We start from the raw sequence: 23574 nt of genomic DNA on the forward strand, positions 1-23574 counted from the left end.
TGACACCAACCTAAGTGTATGTATACTTTCGACTTCAACTGTATCTTGAACACTTTATTGCTGTCATGCAAAACAATGGGTGTTTACCCCAATATTACCCTTTAAACCCCTACAAAAATGTAAATTAATTATAATCCACGTAATAAATCACATTCCCTGTTGCTGCAGGATTATTTTCCTGCTGTTTGAAACTGGCTCAAATTAAGATCATACATACTTTGCCACCATGGCCTATTTATTGCCTTACCTCTCTTATCCTACCTCATTTGCGCATGCTGTATATAGATTTTCCTACTGTATTATTGATTGTATGTTTGTTTATTCCATGTGTAACTCTGTTGTAGCAGCCCCCCCTCCCCCTTCGGAGATTTACGAGAAATTGAGGAGGACGAAATAGAGTGTGTGTGTGTGTGTGAGAGAGAGAGAGAGAGAGAGAGAGAGAGAGAGAGCAGAGAGAGAGAGAGAGAGAGGGAGAGAGCGAGAGAGAGAGAGAGGGGGGAGGGGGAGAGAGAAGAGAGAGAGAGTATGTATGCGCTGCTGAAGATACAGAGAGAGAGCAGAGCAAGAGCGAGAGAGTGAATCTCGAGTGGAGGGTTGAGAGAGTAGCAACTTCATTGAGTTTAGGCAAAACTGCGCGAGAAGCAGGACGGAGCGCAACTCAGCATCAGTACCGACCGGAAAAAGAGAGAATAGCCTTCAGGACACTACTGTGGACAAACAGACGGTGATATGTACTTCATTCAAAAGCAGTGAGTTGCAACAACTTGAGAGGGAAGAGGAATACATCGATCGAACCGAGGATACATATACGCTGTCATACTGAAAAAGTTCCTAACTATGGAAAATAATTCCTAAATGACTGTAAGCAACGTGTTCGGACAATACCAGTGCTTTGAGAAGCATACGATTCCAGAGACAGGCACATCACCGGTATGTTTGATATACCCAAGCAGTGATATTGTTTTGCACGGCAAGCACGATAACCAGCAAGCGGCAGCCCTCACCCCAGTCGCATTGACGGAACAATAGATTCCGGTCCTACACTTTCGGGGACAACACAGCCAAACCGGTGACAGAAGACAAGATAAAATGTTGCCGTTTTACCTCGTCATTTGCCTTATGGGAACAGGTAAGAAAACTGTTCTTGTCACATTTTTTCTGGTTGTTTTTCTGCGCTATTGCTAGAAACTCATGAGATGCTCGCTCCGCGTTCCGTTCAGGGCGCGCTGCGTCAAACTGTAGCCTAGTCGATGCGCTGTGCTGACGGGGATTAGAGAGACGATAATGTTGCGACTCTGCTTTTGCTCCGAGGAACTATAGTTTTTCTAAGGATGTTGAGACAAAGTTCCGCTACTGAAAGAGCTGACCGGTGGTACCGGTTCAATGGCACTAACGCCGATCCTTACCAACGCGCACAGTGGCGAGATGATGCGGTTTTTGTTGTTTTACGCATTCGGTTATTCATCTGGTGTAGGCTATGCGGGGTGGGTTTTTTTTGCTGATCGTTTGGAAACAGTCCATCATGTTAGTGCACGGGTTTATTTGATAGGCAGACATAAGGTTAGAAACGATGCTGACAGACCAAAACTCATGCAGTCCGGGCTTGTTGCCACTGAGGTCTTTGGTGACATCAAAAGTCGCTGTTGAAGCAAGTGGTTTGTGTGTGTGAGTGTGAGTGAAAGAGAGAGAGAGAGAGAGCAAGAGGCAGATAGCAAGAGAAAGAAAAAGAGAAAGAAAGAGATAAAGCAGAGAGAAGGATGGAGAGAAAGTGCTTATATCTGCCTCTAGATATTCACACTAGTTTACCAGGCGAAGGATTGTAGCCTATGAGGTTGGCCGCAGGTATCACCGATCATCATTTCTAATGAGATGTGGGGGGAAACACGTTTCTCCTGAAACGAGCAACATGTATAGCCTAGTAGAGATAAACTGGGAACACCCCCCTAATGCAGCCAAGCAGACCTTAAAATGCACCAGCTAGGAATCGACCTCTCCACCCCAACACACTCCCTCTCTCGCCCCATACACCTCCTCTCTCGCCCCATACACCTCCTCTCTCGCCCCATACATCTCCTCTCTCGCCCCATACACCTCCTCTCTCGCCCCATACACCTCCTCTCTCGCCCCATACACCTCCTCTCTCGCCCCATACACCTCCTCTCTCACCCCATACACCTCCTCTCTCGCCCCATACACCTCCTCTCTCGCCCCATACACCTCCTCTCTCACCCCATACACCTCCTCTCTCGCTCCATACACCTCCTCTCTCGCCCCATACACCTCCTCTCTCACCCCATACACCTCCTCTCTCACCCCATACACCTCCTCTCTCGCCCCATACGCCTCCTCTCTCGCCCCATACACCTCCTCTCTCACCCCATACACCTCCTCTCTCGCCCCATACACCTCCTCTCTCGCCCCATACACCTCCTCTCTCGCCCCATACACCTCCTCTCTCACCCGTATTTCATTTATTTTTGAATGGGCTTTGTATTTTAAATGCAGAGTGTAATTGCATGAGGATTGAAGTGTGTGAGGAAACCACGTTATGTTGTAAGACCGCCGAAACAAGCTCTCCATCTCTTTTTTAGCCGACCTTTACAGAAGTTGATCAAATGCCACCGTGTGTCATTCATATTAAAATATATACTAGCCTATTATGGAACCTGTATTTGTAATGTATCAGACAACACTATTGTGTTATTATTCTATATGGAAAGTAACAATGTAGCCTAACCTCTAGTAGAATATAAAGTTGAATCACGGACCTCGATCAGCCGAAGGTCCAGACCAAATAGCGTTCGATAGGTTTAAGAGGGGGGACATCTAGGCTATTTCTCGTTGTAAGTGCATAAACAGCCATGGGGTTGGATTTGAGACGGCTTTTAAACACACGTCTCCAATTAATAGTTTCATAGCCAAACGCAGTCAGGTGGAAAAGGCTGCACCACCACTAGGCTACACGGAAAAGGTCAATAATGAAACGATCTAGAAATAAAGTAAATGTCTATTAAAGGCAGCCAACAGACCCCGGGCATGGTGCAATGATTTTTCTTTCATCTGTGCAACTGCTGTTTGTGTTATTTTATCGTGAGGACTTCAGCCACTGGGGGCAATCGTCTGATGGGAGTCAACATTAGCGTGTCAATCATTTGTGTAGTGGCCTATGCCAATGATAGTTTACTATAAACTGTCGCTGTACTGTCAAGTCTCTGCAATGTCCAATTAGTGTGCCTCTTAGGAAAGGAGGTTTCACATTCAACTGTTCCAAACAGTGGGTCTTTCTTTTGATAGGCTACTAATCTTGGCTGTGTGTGTGTGTGTGTGTGTGTGTGTGTGTGTGTGTGTGTGTGTGTGTGTGTGTGTGTGTGTGTGTGTGTGTGTGTGTGTGTGTGTGTGTGTGTGTATGTGTGTGTGTGTGTTATTATGTGTTAGAAAATCAGTTGATGTGGCCTTTGAATGGTTATGGAATATCAACATGCCTGAATATAATAGAAGTAAACCCCATTTAGAGCAAATAAAACCTTTAGGGTACTTTTTCCATAGTTACAGCACAGTAGGCAATATAGGTTATTGCATTATTCTGTAAAATAACATAATCCTTTATTAATCCCCCAGAGAAGAAATGTGATTGCACCAGCCAAAACATACATCATTCTTTATTGGAAAGTAAACAACAATGGCCCCTATTGAGGTCTAAGGGCCCTTTGATTGATTGAGACCACAGTCATAGAAAATGTATCTTTTCATACCCAACCCCTCGTTGCTCTATTTTTATGCATGTGTGTTGTTGTTTCCAGTATCCACGCCTTTAAACAAACATTTCCTTCGTTTTGGTGTATTATTAACGCCGGCTTTGATTCGGCTCTAGATAAAGGCTTCAAATCCCCCGACCCCTCGGATTCAGAGGATCTTACTTCTTCCAATTAACATTGAGCATCCAGGAGTAAAGTAAAGCGCTTTCGGTCAACGCTTCAGTAAATGAATTAAAAACAAAATGTTTATTGGCAGTTAAGCCGTGTTTTCTTCCCACTGTCTTTGATGAAGGAGAGCCGAGTACAGACACATGGGGAGGCAGTAATTAAATTTAAATGTTGAATCAGAATACACAACGTTGTCACACTGACACCCACTCTCCCCTGGGAGGAGAAGAGAGAGGAGATGGAGATGGAACGCCTGCTGGAACTGGAACACAAGCACAAACAGACATTTCCCTCCTAAAGAATTGTCATCGAGTATCGGGAAATACAGTATTCCCCTAACTATTGACTGTGAGGAGCACAAACAAACAACAGCAGAGTTCCAGGGTCCTCGTGGATCCATTCCTGACAAACAAACACCACAAATGGCAAACAAACTGTAATGTCCCATTTGTCAAGGTAGAGTAGTCATAGATTTTTCTCTTCAGATCATCAGGGGGAGGGGGGGGGGACACACACACCTTCCACGTCTTTCATTATTTTCTATAGAACACATTCTATAGAACGGGGGGGGGGGGGGGGTGACCGGGTGTAAGATGACACCAGCAGCAGAACAATTCCTTGACAGACAGACAGTAGCTGGATGGTGAGGGGCAGCAGCCATCATGGTTCACAGGCTGCAACACAAACACACACACACACACACAGTCCCAGAAAACTTGGTTGTTCAATGCTTGTTCACCCATCCATATGCATGTCCTCTCAGTGGCCCTCCTCTGCAGCAGGAGCAACAGCAGCATCTATCCATCATTTGCTTTCTCAGAATGTCCCCTGGCTTCCCACTGGAATTGGATTCCACCCTGCATCAGTATTCTGAGTAATCTTCAATGAGCTCTTTTTTGGAACCTTTAGCTTTGGTTTGTGGTCTCATAGGGCCAAGTTCAAAGGCTGGGAGCTGAGATCACACGTTTCCCTGCTGCTTTTTCCTCAAGTCCTGGCTGTCGCCACTCGTGTCTAAACCCAGTGAAGCACCCTGAAAATGCATTACCATCACCATCCTCCTCTGAACTTGCCCAGTGAGGGTAATGTGTTGTGGGGCATTAGTAAGTCTAGTAGAACTCATCTACACACAAACAAACACAGCCTTCCACCATGGATATACTGTAAATACACAATGAGGCCTAGACAGGCACCATCAGAGGAACATATAGCTTTGCCTTGACCCCCCCCCCCCCCACACACACACACACACCTCTTCCCCCTTCCCCATTAGCAGGGATTTGTCCTGGATCTGAGCTGTGTGGCAGAAATATTTCTGGGCGATTCGGTGGCAGCGTGGCTAGGGAGGTTTGTTTTAGGGGACCGTGCATATTTCATGAACCTCCGCTGCTTTGAATTCTTGTGGAGGAGTCAGGCTTGGGCGAAGTGAGCGGGGGACAGAGGAGTGTAAGGGGTTGTAGGGCGAGGGAGGAGGAGAGAGACAGGACTCAGAAGTGTAACTACCAGTGTGATGATCAAGTTGACGCGAGGCGGGAAAACATTAGGGAATACCATTGAGCATCATTAACTTCTCTCCATCTTTTCTCTCCTTTCCCGCCTATCTCTCTCCCTCATTTTCTATCTGTTGCTGAGGGGGGGAAAGGGATTGAGGAGAAAGTAAAATGAGAGAGAATAAGTTGGAAGGCAGAGAGGGAGAAGAGAAGCCAAGTTGAGGATGAGTGTCAGACCAGGGGTCACAATAGTGCTGACACAGCAGAATCCGTCTGGTGTAGAAGTCTGTTGCATTATTTAGGAGACACACCCATGGCAAAGATATGGATGAGTTTGGCCTACTTTCATTCCCACACTAGGAATGCTCTCTGCAATGGACCCATGGCTCAAACTGGTGGAGATTTGATTTCCAGACAGACCTCATAGACTATGGAAAGGAATAGGATTCAGGGGAGGGGGCACAAATCAAACTTTAAAGGTCGTTTTGGTTTATGGCATGAGAGCTCTTAAGATTTGTTTTGTTTTGAGTGAAATGTTAGACACTTACCCATGAGTCACTCTGAAAGAGTTATTCTTCCCAGACCAGTACACTCAGAAAACCAACAATTCATATCCATTCCCAACCACATCTTAACCTTTTGTAGAGAGCCCTCCTTTATCTGCACTTTCACTTTCCCCCAGTAACTCCGAACTGACTCATCCAAAGGTACTAACAGACAAACCAACAGACATACAGTCATACAGACAGAAAGCCATACAGACAGACAGACAGACAGGCAGGCAGGCAGGCAGGCAGGTAGACAGCCATGCAGACAGACAGTCATTCATACAGACAGTCATTCATACAGACAGACAGACAGGCAGGCAGGCAGGCAGGCAGACGGGTGCAGGGGTGCAGAGGGTAGAAACTATAACAATGGGTTACTGTGTCTTCCAGCCATAAGACATGTTCATGCACACTGGTATTGTCTTCTTCCTCGGACCTCGCCTCCTTGATTAACAACACAATGACCCCTGGGGTCTTCCTCACTCATCTTTGGCCCCCAATCCCCCCAACCCCAATCCCCTCAAAAACTTTGCTGTGTACAGAGACAGAAATTGGAGGGAGAAAATAAACAATGGGGCTTCATAAAACAAGCTCTGTCTCACTAATCAGCTTTGCCATGCGGGGAAACAGAGATAAAGAACTTGGCATTGTGTCCAGGGGCCTTGTTATCAGCTGTTAGCTACTTCACTGGATGTGGTTGATGGCACGGCTCAACACAACAGGGAAGGCCTTGTGTTGTGTGGGCAGCCAGGCAAGATATGCTGGAGCTGTACTACCAGCTGGGGCACTTGGCCACTTCCATCCCTGTCTTTGTCTCTCTCTCGCTTTCTCTCTCTTCGCTCTATTTTCTCTCCCTCATTTCATCTTCTCTCTCTCTCCCCCCTCTCTCTCTGCTCTCTCTCTCTCTCTAACGCTAACTCTCTGTTTCTCTAACTCTCACTGCTCTCTTCCTCCCTTCCTTCTCTCCTTGTCTCTGTCTTTGCACGTCCTCACCTCTGTTTCCCTACGGGGCAGAGGAAGATCCTTGCAGGAAGTGACACACAAAGACAGGGACAATGGAGGGGCTGTGTCAGCTTCCTCTTCCAAATAACTGGTCCACACACATGCCGTCCGGCCCCTCAGCCTCTCAGCTCAGGGCCCCTACCAGTCCTACAACAGCCCCACTTCCATCCACTGCCAGCAGATTACTGGGCTCTATTATCACCCACTGATTAGAATATAGTAGGGAGAGAGCAGAGGCTGTGTACTCTCTGCATTCTCCTCCTCCAAACAGTGGTACAGCGAGAGGGAACCCTGGGTTAATTCTTTACAAATCATTAAAACAGAGCTCAGAGTGAGAGAGTAGAGCAGTAGCACAGCCACTGTGTTCAAACAGTAGCAAGCCAGCTAGCGATTTTAGTGAAACAAATTGTATTTTTATTATATTTTGGGGGGGGGGGATACAAGTGACACATCTTTCTAGAGAGATGTATCACAATTTGGCAAGACCTCCAACCCAAGAAACCCAGAGAGCATAGAGAGAGCTCCAACATACTAGACCAAACATTCGTTTTTATTTTCCAATCAATTCCTGCCCTCCAAGACAAGAATTTCCTATCTCCTGCCGAGACACAGAAACCAACAGCAAATTGAAATGTATCTCCCGTGTTGCAGCAATATCTGGGCCTTTGTTATCTTCACTAGCCGTGTTCCTCAACCTTCTTTTAAAGATTGCCCTGTTGGGGGGTGTTTCTGGCAGCTGGGAAGGGACTGAGGGGGAAAAACCCATGCGGTTATGAGTCCCGTGAGAAACTATTTATTTGTCTATCTATATATTTTCTACTCAGTTATCTATTTTTATTCCCCACTCAATCCGTTCTTGAGATGCGGTCCGATTTTCAGTGGCTCCTCTTGAGCAGAGCGACGTTAATATCATGTGGCCATTGTGTGTTATTTTGGAGGGTTGTTGTGTGTGCACGTCCATAAGTGACTCATGAGGAGCTTATCAAAGCAACGCCCTAAACTATGTGTTGCTCATAGTATACACACACACCTACACACACACACACACACCTACACACACACACACACTAAGACAGGGGGTCAAGGGCATGCATTGGGGCAGAGGATGATGAGCTGAGATGAGTGTTTCCCGTCTTTGGGGCTATGTGCCCTTTATGGAGCGGTTAGTCAAAGCCTGACTGTCTAATTAATGACGCTCTATCTCTCAGGATGTCATGTCTCCACTCAACTCAACCCAACCAGGGGGAAAGGAATGCACTCAAGGAAACAAGCGATGGCCTGGCTGGGCTGGGCGGACATTACAGAGACCAGAGGGTTGAGTGCGTGCAGGGAGGGACAACTCTCATGCTCCCCTGGGATTCAGGTCCCCTCCTTCCCCTCTCTCTGTTTCTTTCTTTCTCTTTCTTTCTTTCTTTCTTTCTTTCTTTCTTTCTTTCTTTCTTTCTTTCTTTCTTTCTTTCTTTCTTCTTTCTTTCTTTCTTTCTTTCTTTCTTTCTTTCTTTCTTTCTTTCTTTCTTTCTTTCTTTCTTTCTTTCTTTCTTTCTTTCTTTCTTTCTTTCTTTCTTTCTTTCTTTCTTTCTTTCTTTCTTTCTTTCTTTCTTTCTTTCTTTCTTTCTTTCTTTCTTCTTTCTTTCTTTCTCCTCCTCAGACAAAGAGCTCCATCTTCCTGCTTCTTGCCAGTTTAAGCTGACTGGAATCTGAGGGCAAATATTGTGATAGTGACTCAACCGTTAACAAAATACTGGGCTCGGCAGTCAGGAAAGGAAACCGCTTCTTAAACTCTCTTTCTCCTCCTCCTTCTCTCAGTGAGAAAGGTAGGTCTCTCTGCCTCACGGTGTTGTTTTGAGTGGCAGACAGCTGGGTGAAGGGTTGGCGGAAAGTGCAGCAACTTTTTTTCTTCTCTCCCTTCTCCTCCAGCGGGGAATTTAGAGCAAGGCTTTGAAACTCTCCGTGGGAGGCCGCTAGGAAAGCCGGCCAATTTGCTATCAACTGAGGGGTGTCAGTCAAAGCTCATCGATCAGGCTTTTAACGGTGGCTCGCTCAATGTCCAAACATGGTAATTTTATTGAGCCGTGTTGGAGATGAGAGGTGCAGTGAGGGGTGGGGCGACAGCCGGGGGCGGCGGAGGGTTTGGGGGATAGGGGTGAGAGTCAGTAGGTGGGTAAGGTGGGTCTCCAACTTCCGTGGTGATGAAAAGCAGGAGCTTCACACAGAGAGAGGCATTGGAGATCCTTTGGACAGGGGGTTGGGAGGAGATGTTTGTCTGAGCAGAGAGACAGAGAAAGAGAGAGCTGTGCCTTAGCTGGGGGAGGAGGGAGGGGGGAGAGAGAGAGACACAGAGAGGGAGAGAGAGAAAGAGAGAGAGGGGGTCAGAAGGATTTACTGCCAGCAGCATAGCATTAAAGGTAATGGATATGCTTGTATTGGTGTAAAGCGAACCTGTGTTTTTCTCCCAGCACAGGGTAGCTAAAAGAATAACAAAGATGTAAATTGAAGTGAGAATCCGGGGAGGAAGAATTGAAAGGGGTTGTTTCAACGCCTCAGGGCGAAACATTACAACCTGAGGTATCCCTTTGCCAGGTAGATGGACTTAAGACACAGAATGTTTTTTGAAGTCTGTGTGTGTCGGGGGGGGGGGGGGGGGTTCCAGCAGGGTTAGGGTCTGGAAAGCTAAGTGCTTCCCAAGCTGACAGGGGTGAACCCTATAACCCTCTACACCCCTGCACCCTCGCCAGGAGTCAGCAGCAGTCCCTCCTAGGGTTGCACCATTCCGGATACTTTCAATACATTTTCAATAAATTCCCCGGTTTTCCCAAAAGGATTACGGATTTCCTGCTTATTCCTTCTGATTTCGGGAAAAGCAGGGAATTTATTGAAAGCAACCCTGGTCCCTCCATTGTTCCAGCACATTTTACCTGTCCGATGTAGGCATCCCAGCACTCATCAGATTGAACTGATTGTTCCCTCCATAGATTGGGCTTCTACGCCCTCCTGCTACAGGATGATGTATGTTTGCTTTTGAAAGTCCCCGCCATGGTGCATGGAATGGAACGGTCTGGAGGGGGGGGGGGTAGAGGTAGGGGAGAAGCAACAGCAGGGATAGAGGGAAGGGAGAAGCAGAGATAGAAAGGGAGGAAAGAGAGAAGGGGAGAGAGAGGGAGAGTGTTACAGACACATACACAATAGGGATGGCATTGTCTAAGATGATGTGAGTGTGAATCCAGTGTCAGTCTATGACATATGATATAGCCTGCTATTGATAGGATAGTTGGGCTGGAGGGAGGGAAGGAGAGAGTATAGATACTGCAGGTTTTCAGGGAGTTTCCAAACAGAGACAGATAGAGCAGGAGATAACATTGGAGGAGAGAGGAGTGGATGGAGGGAGGGAGAGGGGGATGAGACGCAGAGTTCCAGGCTGCATCCATCATGTGGTTTGGTGCAGGAGCCATTTCTACCCATTGTTCTCCATCATTTGTTTTCTCAGGGCTCTGCTAGGGGGGGGGGGGTGTTTAGCCATTTTTGTTGTTGCTCTAATTACATAAGTGAGACAGCATAATTAGACATATAGATAAAGAGATAGGCAGAGAAGAGAGATAGATAGCCACAGGGAGATAGATACAGAGGTGCAGATGAAATTCGTAGACAACGGAAAAGTCTCTTTCCATTTCAACGTTCAAGGCTGCCAAGCAGGAGGTGTAAGGGTGCGGTATAAAGTAAAGGAGACAGAGAGAGATGGAACGATAACGGATGAGAGAGAGGAGGAGAGAAAAGCTGTCTTCAGAACCTGCACATTGAGGTGCAGCCCAATGCTGCCTGAAAAGTCACCCCATTTGATGCAGCGAGGTCGGGGAGAGGGGGAGGGAAGGGGATAGAGAGGGAGAGAGAGAGTGGGGGGAGATGATGAATGAGAGAGAGAGGGAGAGAAAGAGGAGGAGAGAGAAATATTAACATTGAGAAACAGAAGAGAGAGAGAGGGGAGAGGGAGAGAGAGAGGGGGGGTGAAAGAGATGGGGAGAGGAAAGCAGAGAGATAGAGAGATCTCCTCCAGATCAAGGCAGTGTCTGGTCCCTGGAAGTGCCTGTTTGTTTTCAGTTGTTTGGAAGGGTCTCCAACCTCCATGTGTGAGGCCACAGGGCCCTGCTCCTGTCTCCGTCAGACACAACCCTGACACATACACACACAACTCTGACACACTCACACAACCCTGACACACACACAAACACACACCGTTTTATCTCTGTTTCATACACCTCAAACACAGCCACCTGCCAAACCATCACTACAGACACAGCACACACTCTCTGGCACCGCTATACACACACCCCAGCACCACTACACACACCCCGACAACACTTTACACACACCCTGGTTTGTGAGTGTGTGAGGTTGAGGAGGTGGGGAACATGTGGAGCAGTAAGCTGGAGGCAGACAACAGAAGAGCAGCAAGTCCTCAGTCTGTCCTTCAACTTGTTCAATGGAGAGATGTCTGGAGTGAGATGATTACAGGTTACTGTCTGAAACTACAGCCCAAGACTAATCAGTCTGGGGAAGATCGTTTGTGAAAAACCTGCAGCTCCTGTTATACTTTCAGGGCCGGATTAAGAAATCTAATTGTGAGTTGTTGAGAAAACTGTTTCTATTGGTTCTACAGACAGACTAGTCTTCTCTTTTCAGCAGTAGCCATTTGCTTTACATTTCTCCCCGCAATTGTACTTTGAAATCTGCAAAACGCAAACCGGCTGCTGCAACCAACCATAGAAATATAATCCATAGATGGCAATTCCCATTCAAGTCAGGACTGGTATCCATAGCTAGTGTACCCATGAGTTTAATAGTCAAATTGCCTGTAACTGCCAAACACTTGAGTAAATGAGGGATACAAAGTATATGTTATGGTGTGGGATGCATTTTCCTGGCACCACTGCGACCTGTACTCTCTCGTTGGCTGGCCCTCGCTTCATACTCGTCGCCAAACCCACTGGCTCCAGGTCATCTACAAGTCTCTGCTAGGTAAAGCCCCGCCTTATCTCAGCTCACTGGTCACCATAGCAGCACCCACTCGTAGCACGCGCTCCAGCAGGTTTATCTCTCTGGTCACCCCCAAAGCCAATTCCTCCTTTGGCCGCCTTTCCTTCCAGTTCTCTGCTGCCAATAACTGGAACGAACTACAAAAATCACTGACGCTGGAGACTCTTATCTCCCTCACTAGCTTTAAGCACCAGCTGTCAGAGCAGCTCACAGATCACTGCACATAGCCCATCTGTAAACAGCCCAAACAACTACCTCACCCACATACTGTATTTATTTATTTATCTTGCTCCTGTGCACCCCAGTATCTCTATTTGCACATTCATCTTCTGCACATCTACCATTCCAGTGTTTAATTGCTATATTGTAATTACTTCACCACCGTGTCCTATTTATTGCCTTACCTCACCTCATTTGCACTCAGTGTATATAGACTTTTTTGTTTCTTCTTCTACTGTATTATTGACTGTATGTTTTGTTTATTCCACGTGAAACTCTGTGTTGTTGTATGTGTTGAACTGCTGTGCTTTATCTTGGCCAGGTCATAGTTGTAAATGAGAACTTGTTCTCAACTAGCCTACCTGGTTAAATAAAGGTGAAATAAATAAAAATAAATAAAAATAGGTCCACCTTTAGAATCTATGCCAAGGTGCCAAGCTCGTGCCTGCCCAACACCCTAATAAGACACACACGGTTAAATACAAATAAATATATATGCTTTATGTTGGTGTTTACTTTATTTTGTTAGTTACCTGTATGTGCATTTTTTTGTTGCTTGGGCCCAGCCCCTGACTCACACAATTGACGCGTCACATGTATTTATTATTGCAGTTAATTTTTTACTTTTTATTAATCAGTTACCCAATGAAGGCAGGGCCCCCCAGTTACTGACGTGTTCCCTACCTCCTCTCCTCCCCCATCTGAGTATTAGCAGAGTGGCAGCAGGCTGTCTACACTCCTATATCCTCGTATGGTTGGCGGTTGCAGTAAAAAATATATATATACACACTACATATATAATATGTATTGTATGTCCAGTACATGAAATCCAAATAAAAATCTATTTAAATTATAGGTTGAAATGCAAAGAAATTGGAAAAACGCCAAGGGGGGTGAATACTTTTGCAGGGCACTGTAGATACAGTTGAAGTTGGAGGTTTATATACACCAAATACATTTCAACTCAGTTCTTCACTATTCCTGACATTTAATCCAAGTAAAAATGCCCCGTCCTAGGTCAGTTAGGATCACCACTTTATTTTAAGAATGTGAAATGTCAGATTAATAGTAGAAAGAATGATTTATTTCAGCTTTTATTTCTTTCATCACATTCCTAGTGGGTCAGAAGTTTACATACACTCAATTAGTATTTGGTAGCATTGCCTTTAAATTGTTGAACTTGGGTCAAACATTTCGGGTAGCCTTCCACAAGCTTGCCACAATAAGTTGGGTGAATTTTGGCCCATTCCACAGCAGTAAAAAGCCTTACAGCAACTCCTCTCATCGTCAAGGCGAGAATGGAGTTCCCTGCGCGTGCGATTACAAACAAGGAATTGTAGTCCAACCCCAAACCATTACATACTGGTGTTTACCTCAGATCATTGGCTATCTACCCAGCTAGATTTCAAGAAGATCAGTGGTCATTGGGCAGAAATATAGTCAATCAATGAAGCTTCGCTAAAATTATTGGTGCGTAAGGTAGTCATTGCTCTTTGTCTTCAAATCAGTTCACTTTGGGCAATACTCCCCGCAAAAAAAACAATGATGTTTGGCTGTGTTGCAAACATCCAGAGGAATGCACTGAAACCTACCATGACTAGATAAACGATTGTTTATAGTGGGTAATCACGTCGAATGCTCCGTAAAAATTGATAGAGATGGAATTTACGGCACAAACGGTTTACAAAATGTTTCGATTTAGGCTATAAAAATGGATTTTATCAAAGAAAACGGCACTTCATTTGATCACCGGGGCCCTCGGGAAGAGAAATAAGAGCAAGATATCAGAATGTAAGTCATAATTTTACCTTCAGATGTGAAAATGTAGTTTGATTACCAAGATTCTAATCTTTTGAAGGGTGTAAGACACTTGCATTTTCAAGAATGTTTAATGTTCCGAAGTTGTATTTTTAGTTGTCACTCTGAAATTTCCCCTGATGTTGATCCCTGTACGGAGATCGCAGCCATAACAGGTTCTTAAGGTTCTTAAGCCATTTTGCCACAACTTTGGAAGTATGCTTGGGGCCATTTTTCATTTGGAAGACCCATTTGCGACCAAGCTTTAACTTCCTGACTGATGTCTTGAGATGTTGCTTCAATATATCCACATCATTTTCTTTCCTCATGATGCCATCTATTTTGTGAAGTGCACCAGTCCCTCCTGCAGCAAAGGACCCCCACAACATGATGTTGCCTACCCCGTGCTTCATGGTTGGGATGGTGATCTTCAGCTTGCAAGCCTCATAACGATTGTCATTAAGGCCAATCAGCTCTATTTTTATTTCATCAGACCAGAGGACATTTCTCCAGAAAATATGATCTTTGTCCCCATGTGCAGTTGCAAACTGTAGTCTGGCTTTTTTAGGGAGGTTTTCGAGCAGTGGCTTCTTCCTTGCTGAGCGGCCTTTCAGGTTATGTCGATATAGGACTTGTTTTACTGTGGATATAGATACTTTTGTACCTGTTTCCTCCAGCATTTTCACAAGGTCCTTTGCTGTTGTTCTGGGATTGATTTGTACTTTTCGCACCAAAGTACGTCTCTAGGAGACAGAGCACATCTCCTTCCTGAGCAGTATGATGGCTGCGTGGTCCCATGGTGTTTATACTTGCCGTACTATTGTTTGTACAGATGAACGTGGTACCTTCAGGCTTTTGGAAATTGCTCCCAAGGATGATCCAGGTCTTGGCTGATTTATTTTGATTTCCCCATGATGTCAAGCAAAGAGGCACTAAGTTTGAAGGTATGCCTTGAAATACATCCACAGGTACACCCCCAATTGACTCAAATGATGATTAGCCTATCAGAAGTTTCTAAGGCCATGACATCATTTTCTGGCATTTTCCAAGCTGTTTTAAGGCACAGTCAACTTAGTGTATGTAAACCTCTGACCCACTGGAATTGTGATACAGTGAATTGTAAGTGAAATAATCTGTCTGTAAACAATTGTTGGAAAAATTACTTGTGTCGTGCACAAAGTAGATGTCCTAACCGACTTGTCAAAACTATAGTTTGGGAACAAGAAATTTGTGGAGTGGTTGAAAAACTAGTTTTAATGACTCTTCCGACCTCCGACTTCAACTGTAGATAATATATACAAGTATATATTTCCTTTATTATTATTTGTTGTAAATAAATATATATATATATATATATATATGTTTGCCTCCTCTTGGGCCTGGGCCCAGGGGCTTCAGCTGCATTAATTTGGCCTTCTGTATTTTAAAAGCGTGTATGCTGAGCGACACATGTCCTTGGAGTTATTGAGAGATTGACAGTATTTCGGGTGTTATTTGAGAACTATTGAGTTATTATACCAAGCCATCACAGTTGTTTATCTTTTAACACAGTGACAGTGCTGGCAGTTTGAAGTTGCTCGTAGTGCACTAGATAGACATAAAGTGGTCATATTGGGGTTCTGAAAAGCCTGTGTCCAGTCACGACTCCAGTGTGTGTGTGTGTGTATGAGAGATGGTTTATGCGTGTGTGTGTCGTTTGTGTGAGTGAGTGTGCCCGTGCGCCCATGCGCATGCTCGGTTCTCCTGTCTCTGTGTGGGTGTGTCCATGAGTGTCACCCGCTCTTTCAGAGCTCTGGCGCAGGGAAGGAAGATAAATGGGACATTAATGGAACCACTCAATCACAGGCTACTTAAAAAAAAGCTGACCATAGACTGTGGGGCAATCAGTCCTACTCCGAGGCCCATTCAGTCTGCATTCAGCGTGGGCTTGAGGAGGGAGGCTCTGGGTCCTTCAATCTCTGGATTAGCCATTCACTGCTCCATAGACCACGGCCTAACTGCCTTACACTGCCTAACTGACTGAGCAGTCCTTTAGAAAAACCATAGGTGCTGGAGAGAGTGATCTCTCGTTTAAAAAAAGAGTTCTGATTGTTCTTGGAGGTCTTTAAAAGCCAGTTAGATTTGGGCTCCTTTGTCTTTGCACCTCCGGGAGTTTGAATAGTGACTAATTATGTGAAGGTTTTGTTTGTTGTATGCTTTTGTTTATTGTTCGGTTTCGTTAACAGCAGATAGGTTTTTGAAGTGGTGCATGGCTTTCTTAGGTGAGAACAGGAATGAATGGGGAGGGGAAATCTATGGTTCTTCAGTTGTGCCGTAGGAGCATGACGTTTGCTTTAATGGTGTGAAAATGAACAGTGGCCATGTCAATTCCACCTTTACCTCTGGGGTCGAATCGCAACTGTTGCTTCTGATTAATTTCCTTCAGCTTTGATTAGAAATACACAGTGGTCAAGAAAAGCCTTTTCACACTGTTAGGTTCTTATTTTTCAGAGTAAATAACTCACGGACACCTTAGAAGCTTTAACCATGTTTAATTCTTCCCAAAGGTTCTGTACAGCTGTAATTCAGACAACCCAACATTTCTGCCATCCAGATATATATATATCCCACTTAAGACACTCCTCCTTCTCTCCAATCCTTACATCTTATGGTTTAACAGGAAAAGAGTAACAAGATACCAAACCCTTATTACTCCCTTCAGGGGATCTGACCTGACCTCCTGACCTCAACCCCTCCATCTGTCTCCCCTGTATCAACACATTGCTCTCCTCTTGTCCACCCAACACATTCCACAGCTATCTGTCTTTCTACAGAGACTCAGTCTCTTTCACTCCTTAATATACTATGCATCTGATCTATCATGTCTTTAATATCTCAATGTTCAAAATGTCGAATCCAACAACACTTACCGCCGGGGGTACGGAAGAGGAAGCTGCCATCTTGTGTGAAACATGAACTGTGTTAGCCAACACCACAAAGGTACAAACACAACACTGGGGTCAAAATGTTCCCCCTCTCTGCTCCATATAACCAACCACTCTTCTTTTCTCTAATTTATTCTCTCTCTCTCCCTCCCTTCTGGGTAATGTGTTAATGAGCAACAGCTTCTCAGAATACCCATAACATTAGTGTGTGTATTTGTGTGTGTGTGTGTGTGTGTGTGTGTGTGTGTGTGTGTGTACCGTGTGTGTGTGTGTTTTCACACAAATTAATGAATCGCTTTGTGAGGCTGCTGAGGTGACGATGGCTTGTCTCTTGCCTGCGCGCGGGCGGGTGTGTTTCTTCCCCCGTTCTCTATCCCGTGTTAGACCGTTCTCTCTCCCGTGTTAGACCGTTCTCTCTCCCGTGTTAGACCGTTCTCTCTCCCGTGTTAGACCGTTCTCTCTCCCGTGTTAGACCGTTCTCTCTCCCGTGTTAGACCGTTCTCTCTCCCGTGTTAGACCGTTCTCTCTCCCGTGTTAGACCGTTCTCTCTCCCGTGTTAGACCGTTCTCTATCCCGTGTTAGACCGTTCTCTCTCCCGTGTTAGACCGTTCTCTCTCCCGTGTTAGACCGTTCTCTCTCCCGTGTTAGACCGTTCTCTCTCCCGTGTTAGACTGTTCTCTATCCCGTGTTAGACCATTCTCTCTCCCGTGTTAGACCGTTCTCTCTCCCGTGTTAGACCTTTCTCTCTCCCGTGTTAGACCGTTCTCTCTCCCGTGTTAGACCGTTCTCTATCCCGTGTTAGATCGTTCTCTCTCCCGTGTTAGACCGTTCTCTCTCCCGTGTTAGACCGTTCTCTCTCCCGTGTTAGACCGTTCTCTCTCCCGTGTTAGACCGTTCTCTCTCCCGTGTTAGACCGTTCTCTCTCCCGTGTTAGACCGTTCTCTCTCCCGTGTTAGACCGTTCTCTCTCCCGTGTTAGACCGTTCTCTCTCCCGTGTTAGACCGTTCTCTCTCCAGTGTTAGACCGTTCTATCTCCAGTGTTAGACCGTTCTATCTCCAGTGTTAGACCGTTCTCTATCCCATGTTAGACCGTTCTCTCTCCCGTGTTAGACCGTTCTCTATCCCATGTTAGACCGTTCTCTCTCCCGTGTTAGACCGTTCTCTCTCCCGTGTTAGACCGTTCTCTCTCCCGTGTTAGACCGTTCTCTCTCCCGTGTTAGACCGTTCTCTCTCCCGTGTTAGACCGTTCTCTCTCCAGTGTTAGACCGTTCTCTCTCCCGTGTTAGACCGTTCTCTCTCCAGTGTTAGACCGTTCTATCTCCAGTGTTAGACCGTTCTCTATCCCATGTTAGACCGTTCTCTCTCCCGTGTTAGACCGTTCTCTATCCCATGTTAGACCGTTCTCTCTCCTGTGTTAGACTGTTCTCTATCCCATGTTAGACCATTCTCTCTCCCGTGTTAGACCGTTCTCTCTCCCGTGTTAGACCGTTCTCTCTCCCATGTTAGACCGTTCTCTCTCCCGTGTTAGACCGTTCTCTCTCCCGTGTTAGACCGTTCTCTCTCCCGTGTTAGACCGTTCTCTATCCCGTGTTAGATCGTTCTCTCTCCCGTGTTAGATCGTTCTCTCTCCCGTGTTAGACCGTTCTCTATCCAGTGTTAGACCGTTCTCTCTCCAGTGTTAGACCGTTCTCTATCCCGTGTTAGACCGTTCTCTATCCCGTGCTAGAACGTTCTCTATCCCGTGTTAGAACATTCTCTATCCCGTGTTAGAACGTTCTCTATCCCGTGTTAGAACGTTCTCTATCCCGTGTTAGACCGTTCTCTATCCCGTGTTAGAACGTTCTCTCTCATGTGTTCGACCGTTCTCTCTCCCGTGTTAGACCTTTCTCTCTCCCGTGTTAGACCGTTCTCTCTCCCGTGTTAGACCGTTCTCTATCCCGTGTTAGATCGTTCTCTCTCCCGTGTTAGACCGTTCTCTCTCCCGTGTTAGACCGTTCTCTCTCCCGTGTTAGACCGTTCTCTCTCCCGTGTTAGACCGTTCTCTCTCCCGTGTTAGACCGTTCTCTCTCCCGTGTTAGACCGTTCTCTCTCCCGTGTTAGACCGTTCTCTCTCCCGTGTTAGACCGTTCTCTCTCCCGTGTTAGACCGTTCTCTCTCCAGTGTTAGACCGTTCTATCTCCAGTGTTGACAGTTCTATCTCCAGTGTTAGACCGTTCTCTATCCCATGTTAGACCGTTCTCTCTCCCGTGTTAGACCGTTCTCTATCCCATGTTAGACCGTTCTCTCTCCCGTGTTAGACCGTTCTCTCTCCCGTGTTAGACCGTTCTCTCTCCCGTGTTAGACCGTTCTCTCTCCCGTGTTAGACCGTTCTCTCTCCCGTGTTAGACCGTTCTCTCTCCAGTGTTAGACCGTTCTCTCTCCCGTGTTAGACCGTTCTCTCTCCAGTGTTAGACCGTTCTATCTCCAGTGTTAGACCGTTCTCTATCCCATGTTAGACCGTTCTCTCTCCCGTGTTAGACCGTTCTCTATCCCATGTTAGACCGTTCTCTCTCCTGTGTTAGACTGTTCTCTATCCCATGTTAGACCATTCTCTCTCCCGTGTTAGACCGTTCTCTCTCCCGTGTTAGACCGTTCTCTCTCCCATGTTAGACCGTTCTCTCTCCCGTGTTAGACCGTTCTCTCTCCCGTGTTAGACCGTTCTCTCTCCCGTGTTAGACCGTTCTCTATCCCGTGTTAGATCGTTCTCTCTCCCGTGTTAGATCGTTCTCTCTCCCGTGTTAGACCGTTCTCTATCCAGTGTTAGACCGTTCTCTCTCCAGTGTTAGACCGTTCTCTATCCCGTGTTAGACCGTTCTCTATCCCGTGCTAGAACGTTCTCTATCCCGTGTTAGAACATTCTCTATCCCGTGTTAGAACGTTCTCTATCCCGTGTTAGAACGTTCTCTATCCCGTGTTAGACCGTTCTCTATCCCGTGTTAGAACGTTCTCTCTCATGTGTTCGACCGTTCTCTCTCCCGTGTTAGACCGTTCTCTCTCCCGTGTTAGACTGTGTGTGTGCATGTGATGGCAGGGTCCTCTCTGACACTTTACATGAATTAGTCCACTCTGTAATTAGCGCAGGGGGGCGAGTGGGAACATGAGAGACCTGAACACAAGCCTAATCAGGGGGGGCAACAAGTTTTATTCGCCACAACGCCAGCGAGAAAGTTCACACATATGTATAATTCCTGGCTCAACTCAGACAGACTCCGTTTTCACAGTCAAATTAGCAGGGATGTGGATTGGGAAGATTGGACTCTTGAGAGGAAAAAATAAGACCTTTTTCGTTCTCCTGACTTGTTTTTGAGTTTGATGACCATTCATATAAAACCAGACTCTCTCTCTCTCACTCTCTTTTCTCTCCTCCTCCACACTAGCCCTTCCTCCTGGGGCACTGCAGAACAATTATTTTGCTCTACTCCCTTCCCTCCCTCCCTCTCACTCCAGATAATTCAATCTGTCCAATATCAAATAATCTTCCCCAATTTTTCTGCCCATTTTAACCTTATCGCTCAAACAGCCGCCTCTAGGGGATTAGTCTCGTTCCACCTTGTTAAAAGAGAAGGGGAGAGAAAGAGAGAGAACCCAGGAAAGGGGGATGACAAATAGCTCTCTGAGGAGTGCTTTAAGAAGCCTCTGTTTGCCATTCTCACAGGCAATATGTAAGAGCCGGCAAAGATAGAGAGGGGGGGACCAGAGAGGAAAAAGAGAGGAGAGAGGGAGAGAGAGAATATTAGTGAAAGGGTGGGGGATGAGTGTAGGCTAGGTGATGAAAGTAAAGTTGGCCTGGTGTTACCACTCTACTCTAACTTGTGTCCCACAGCACTGTATAACACGCCCCTCTACAAGCTCTCTTTACCTTGTCAGGGACAAGGAGGGACAGAGCCGAAGGAGGGAGGAGAGGGGGAGGGAAGAAGGGAAGAAGGGAGAGAGGTTTGCCCTCTCTCCGGTTCTCCCACTCTCCTTCCTCCTCTTTTCTTTTCAATTCTAATCTGTCTGCTTGATTGTTCTAGGCTGCTTTCAGCCGGCCCCTTGGAGAGCTGGAGGTTTGGAGTCTGTTTTAATTCTGATTTAAAAGAAGCCTTCCTCAAGAAGGGGGATGTAAGAGTAGGCCAGGCTGAGGAGAGTGAAGGAGTGGAGGTGGGACAGATTGCATGGCGGTGGTGGAATAAGATGGGAGGCAGAGAGGTGGCTTCAGCAAACCCCAGAAGTCACGGAAATAGAAAAAGATATGATATGCCACACAATCTCTCTCTTTCCCAATATTCTCTCTCTCTTGTGCTTAAACACACACATATACACACTCCCAGGCATTGGGGTGGTTTAAGCCAAATGGGATTTTTTTTCTCCTATCTGTAATCAAGAGGCACAATCTATATACAGTAGATTGATCTCAACTTCCTGTGATTCATACCATATCCTGTAGAGACGATATGGCCAGCTGAGAGGGTTATCTCCACGCTCTGTCTAATGATCGATAATCTCCCCGGATGGCTTTAAGAGCCTGCAATGCTCCACTTGTTTATCAGGGCCACAAACCAGGGGCCAAAGACAGAGCTGTGAACTGCAAATGAAAAAATGTATAAATCAGTATTTGCAGAGAGAGAAGAGAGATAGCCGTTTGGCATAATAGCACTAAAACCTTTTGGCTGCTGTTTGGAGTGGACAGTCATGGTGTGGGTAGATAGTGGTCCATTTCCCTGCTTGATGGGGCTATACTTGGGTGCAATGTCACCGTTGTGGACTCCCTGGACGTCCTTGTTAGACACTTAATTTAAAGGCCTTATCACACTGAGGCACAGTGAGATTATCCTAGTATACGTCTGAACATCAAAGATACTGGCACCAAGACTATCCATTACTGCAGCCAGGCAGATTGGCAAGTTACAGAGCAACGTGTGGGTGTGTGTGTGTCTCTCTCTCTCTAGTCCTCTCTCTTTGTGTGTGTGCGTGTATTTTCTCTGTTTGCATCTCTGTGTGTTTGTTTGTGTCTTTTCCTTTGTGTGTGTGTTTGAGTGTGAGTGGTGAAACAGTCACACAACTGTCCCTCAACTAACGAACCCCCAAATAATAAACCCCACTCCAGAAAAATGGAGTGACACAATGAAGTGGTTAAGTTTATCAAGCCACCAGCTTTGCTCAGGCAGGCAAGGTGTTAAGGGCCAGGCAGAGGTCAAGGACCCAGCCCACAGCATTCATCAGCTAGTCACGTCCCAGCACATCACACAGTCAGGGACCATATGTCCAGGTCCCCCAGTCAATGGGTCAGCCCAGCCAGCAGGACAAAGACCCATTCACACCCACTGAGCTCTGAGGAAATCTGCAATTCCACGCTGCCATTAGGCCAGAAAACAGCACCAGTGAGTCAACACCCGGGATACACGAGTTAGAGATATGGAGAGAGAGTTAGAGATATGGAGAGAGAGAGAGAGAGAGAGAGAGAGAGAGAGAGAGAGAGAGTTAGAGAGAGAGAGAGAGAGAGAGAGAGAAGGGCCTTTACCAGGCATTACAAGCAGGCTGAGGATGATGCCCTGTGCTGTGGCCCCATCTCTCTGTTCTTCCACAGGGCTGCAGCAGCCTTCTCTCCAGAGGGCCCTTAGAGACCCTCCCTGCAGCCCCCCTCTCTCTCAATTCAGTTCAATTCAAAGGGCTTTATTGGCATGGTAAACATGTGTTTACATTGCCATTGCAAGTGAAATAGATAATAAAAAATGAACAGTAAACATGACTCAACATTCCACTCCAAAGGAATAGAGACATTCCACATGTCATATAATGGCTATATACAGTGTTGTAATGATATGCAAATAGTTGAAGTACACAAGGGAAACTAAATAAACATAAATATGTACAATGGTGTTTGTTCTTCTCTGGTTGGCCTTTTCTTGTGGCAACGGGTCAGAAATGTTGCTGCTGTGATGTCTCTCTGCCCCTCTCTCTCTGCCTCTGCCACTCACAACTCTGCTAATAAGGCCAGCAATAAATGCCAGGAAGGATACCAAGCCGGGATGAAAGCTATTCCTCTCCTGTTCAAGCTTTGAGGATATGTTTTCCTGGAGTAAGAAGGGAGGAGGTTGGGGTAAGAGTAGGGTGGAGGAGGATAGGCTTTATAGTTATGTTGCATTTTAATGGCCCTCAGTAAACCTATCCCATCATAAAATAATATTTTGTGTGTCATATCCTGTTGTGTGTGCACTATGGGACATTTGCCAGTCCCCCCAGCACTGAGTAAAGTGTAAAGGGGGAGAAGGGGGGGGGGGGATCCTGAGGGGGGAATAGATCACACATATTTTATATCACTGCAGCGATGAATATGGAAGAAAAAAAGGTCCAACTTGGCTGGAAACACTACAGTAGATCACAATTACAGTCCAGGCCCACATTTCTTACATCAAGTCCCCGCCGCGATGTCTCATCAGCCCCTGGTCACACTGGAGAGGCCCACGCCGCACATTATCAAAGATTGATGGGGTGTCCTACTTAAAGCCAGGGGGTGGGGTGGGGTGGGTTACTTTGGGTTATCTGCGGAAGAGGGAAGGGGGGCATTCGGTGTTGGCCGTGTGGTCGCATGGCAGCAGAACCGCCCACCAACATCGCCGCCCAGTGC

At 46.2% G+C, this 23574-nt stretch overlaps 1 protein-coding gene and 1 long non-coding RNA gene across 9 annotated transcripts in view; one reads left to right on the plus strand and one right to left on the minus strand.

Annotated features, from left to right (window-relative positions):
- Positions 1-553: 553 nt before the first annotated feature.
- The window catches only part of LOC109901825 (kin of IRRE-like protein 3), a 50616-nt gene continuing 27595 nt past the window's right edge, over positions 554-23574 (plus strand). For 6 of the 8 annotated variants that reach the window (XM_031837976.1, XM_031837978.1, XM_031837980.1 and 3 more), the window contains exon 1: positions 555-1129. In XM_031837976.1, coding sequence (XP_031693836.1) covers positions 1090-1129 — 40 coding nt within the window. In that variant the 5' untranslated portion in view covers positions 555-1089. Of the gene's footprint in view, positions 1130-23574 lie in introns of all 8 variants that reach the window. The other 2 variants (XM_031837975.1, XM_031837979.1) reach the window with 1 other exon arrangement.
- LOC116376675 (uncharacterized) lies at positions 8510-17034 on the minus strand. Its single transcript, XR_004212119.1, has 3 exons — positions 16914-17034; positions 9876-10015; positions 8510-9262 (listed from the first exon to the last, which is right to left on the minus strand). It is a non-coding gene; the product is annotated as an uncharacterized LOC116376675 (long non-coding RNA).

This window comes from Oncorhynchus kisutch, linkage group LG13, assembly GCF_002021735.2.
Source record: "Oncorhynchus kisutch isolate 150728-3 linkage group LG13, Okis_V2, whole genome shotgun sequence".
Lineage (NCBI taxonomy): Eukaryota > Metazoa > Chordata > Actinopteri > Salmoniformes > Salmonidae > Oncorhynchus > Oncorhynchus kisutch.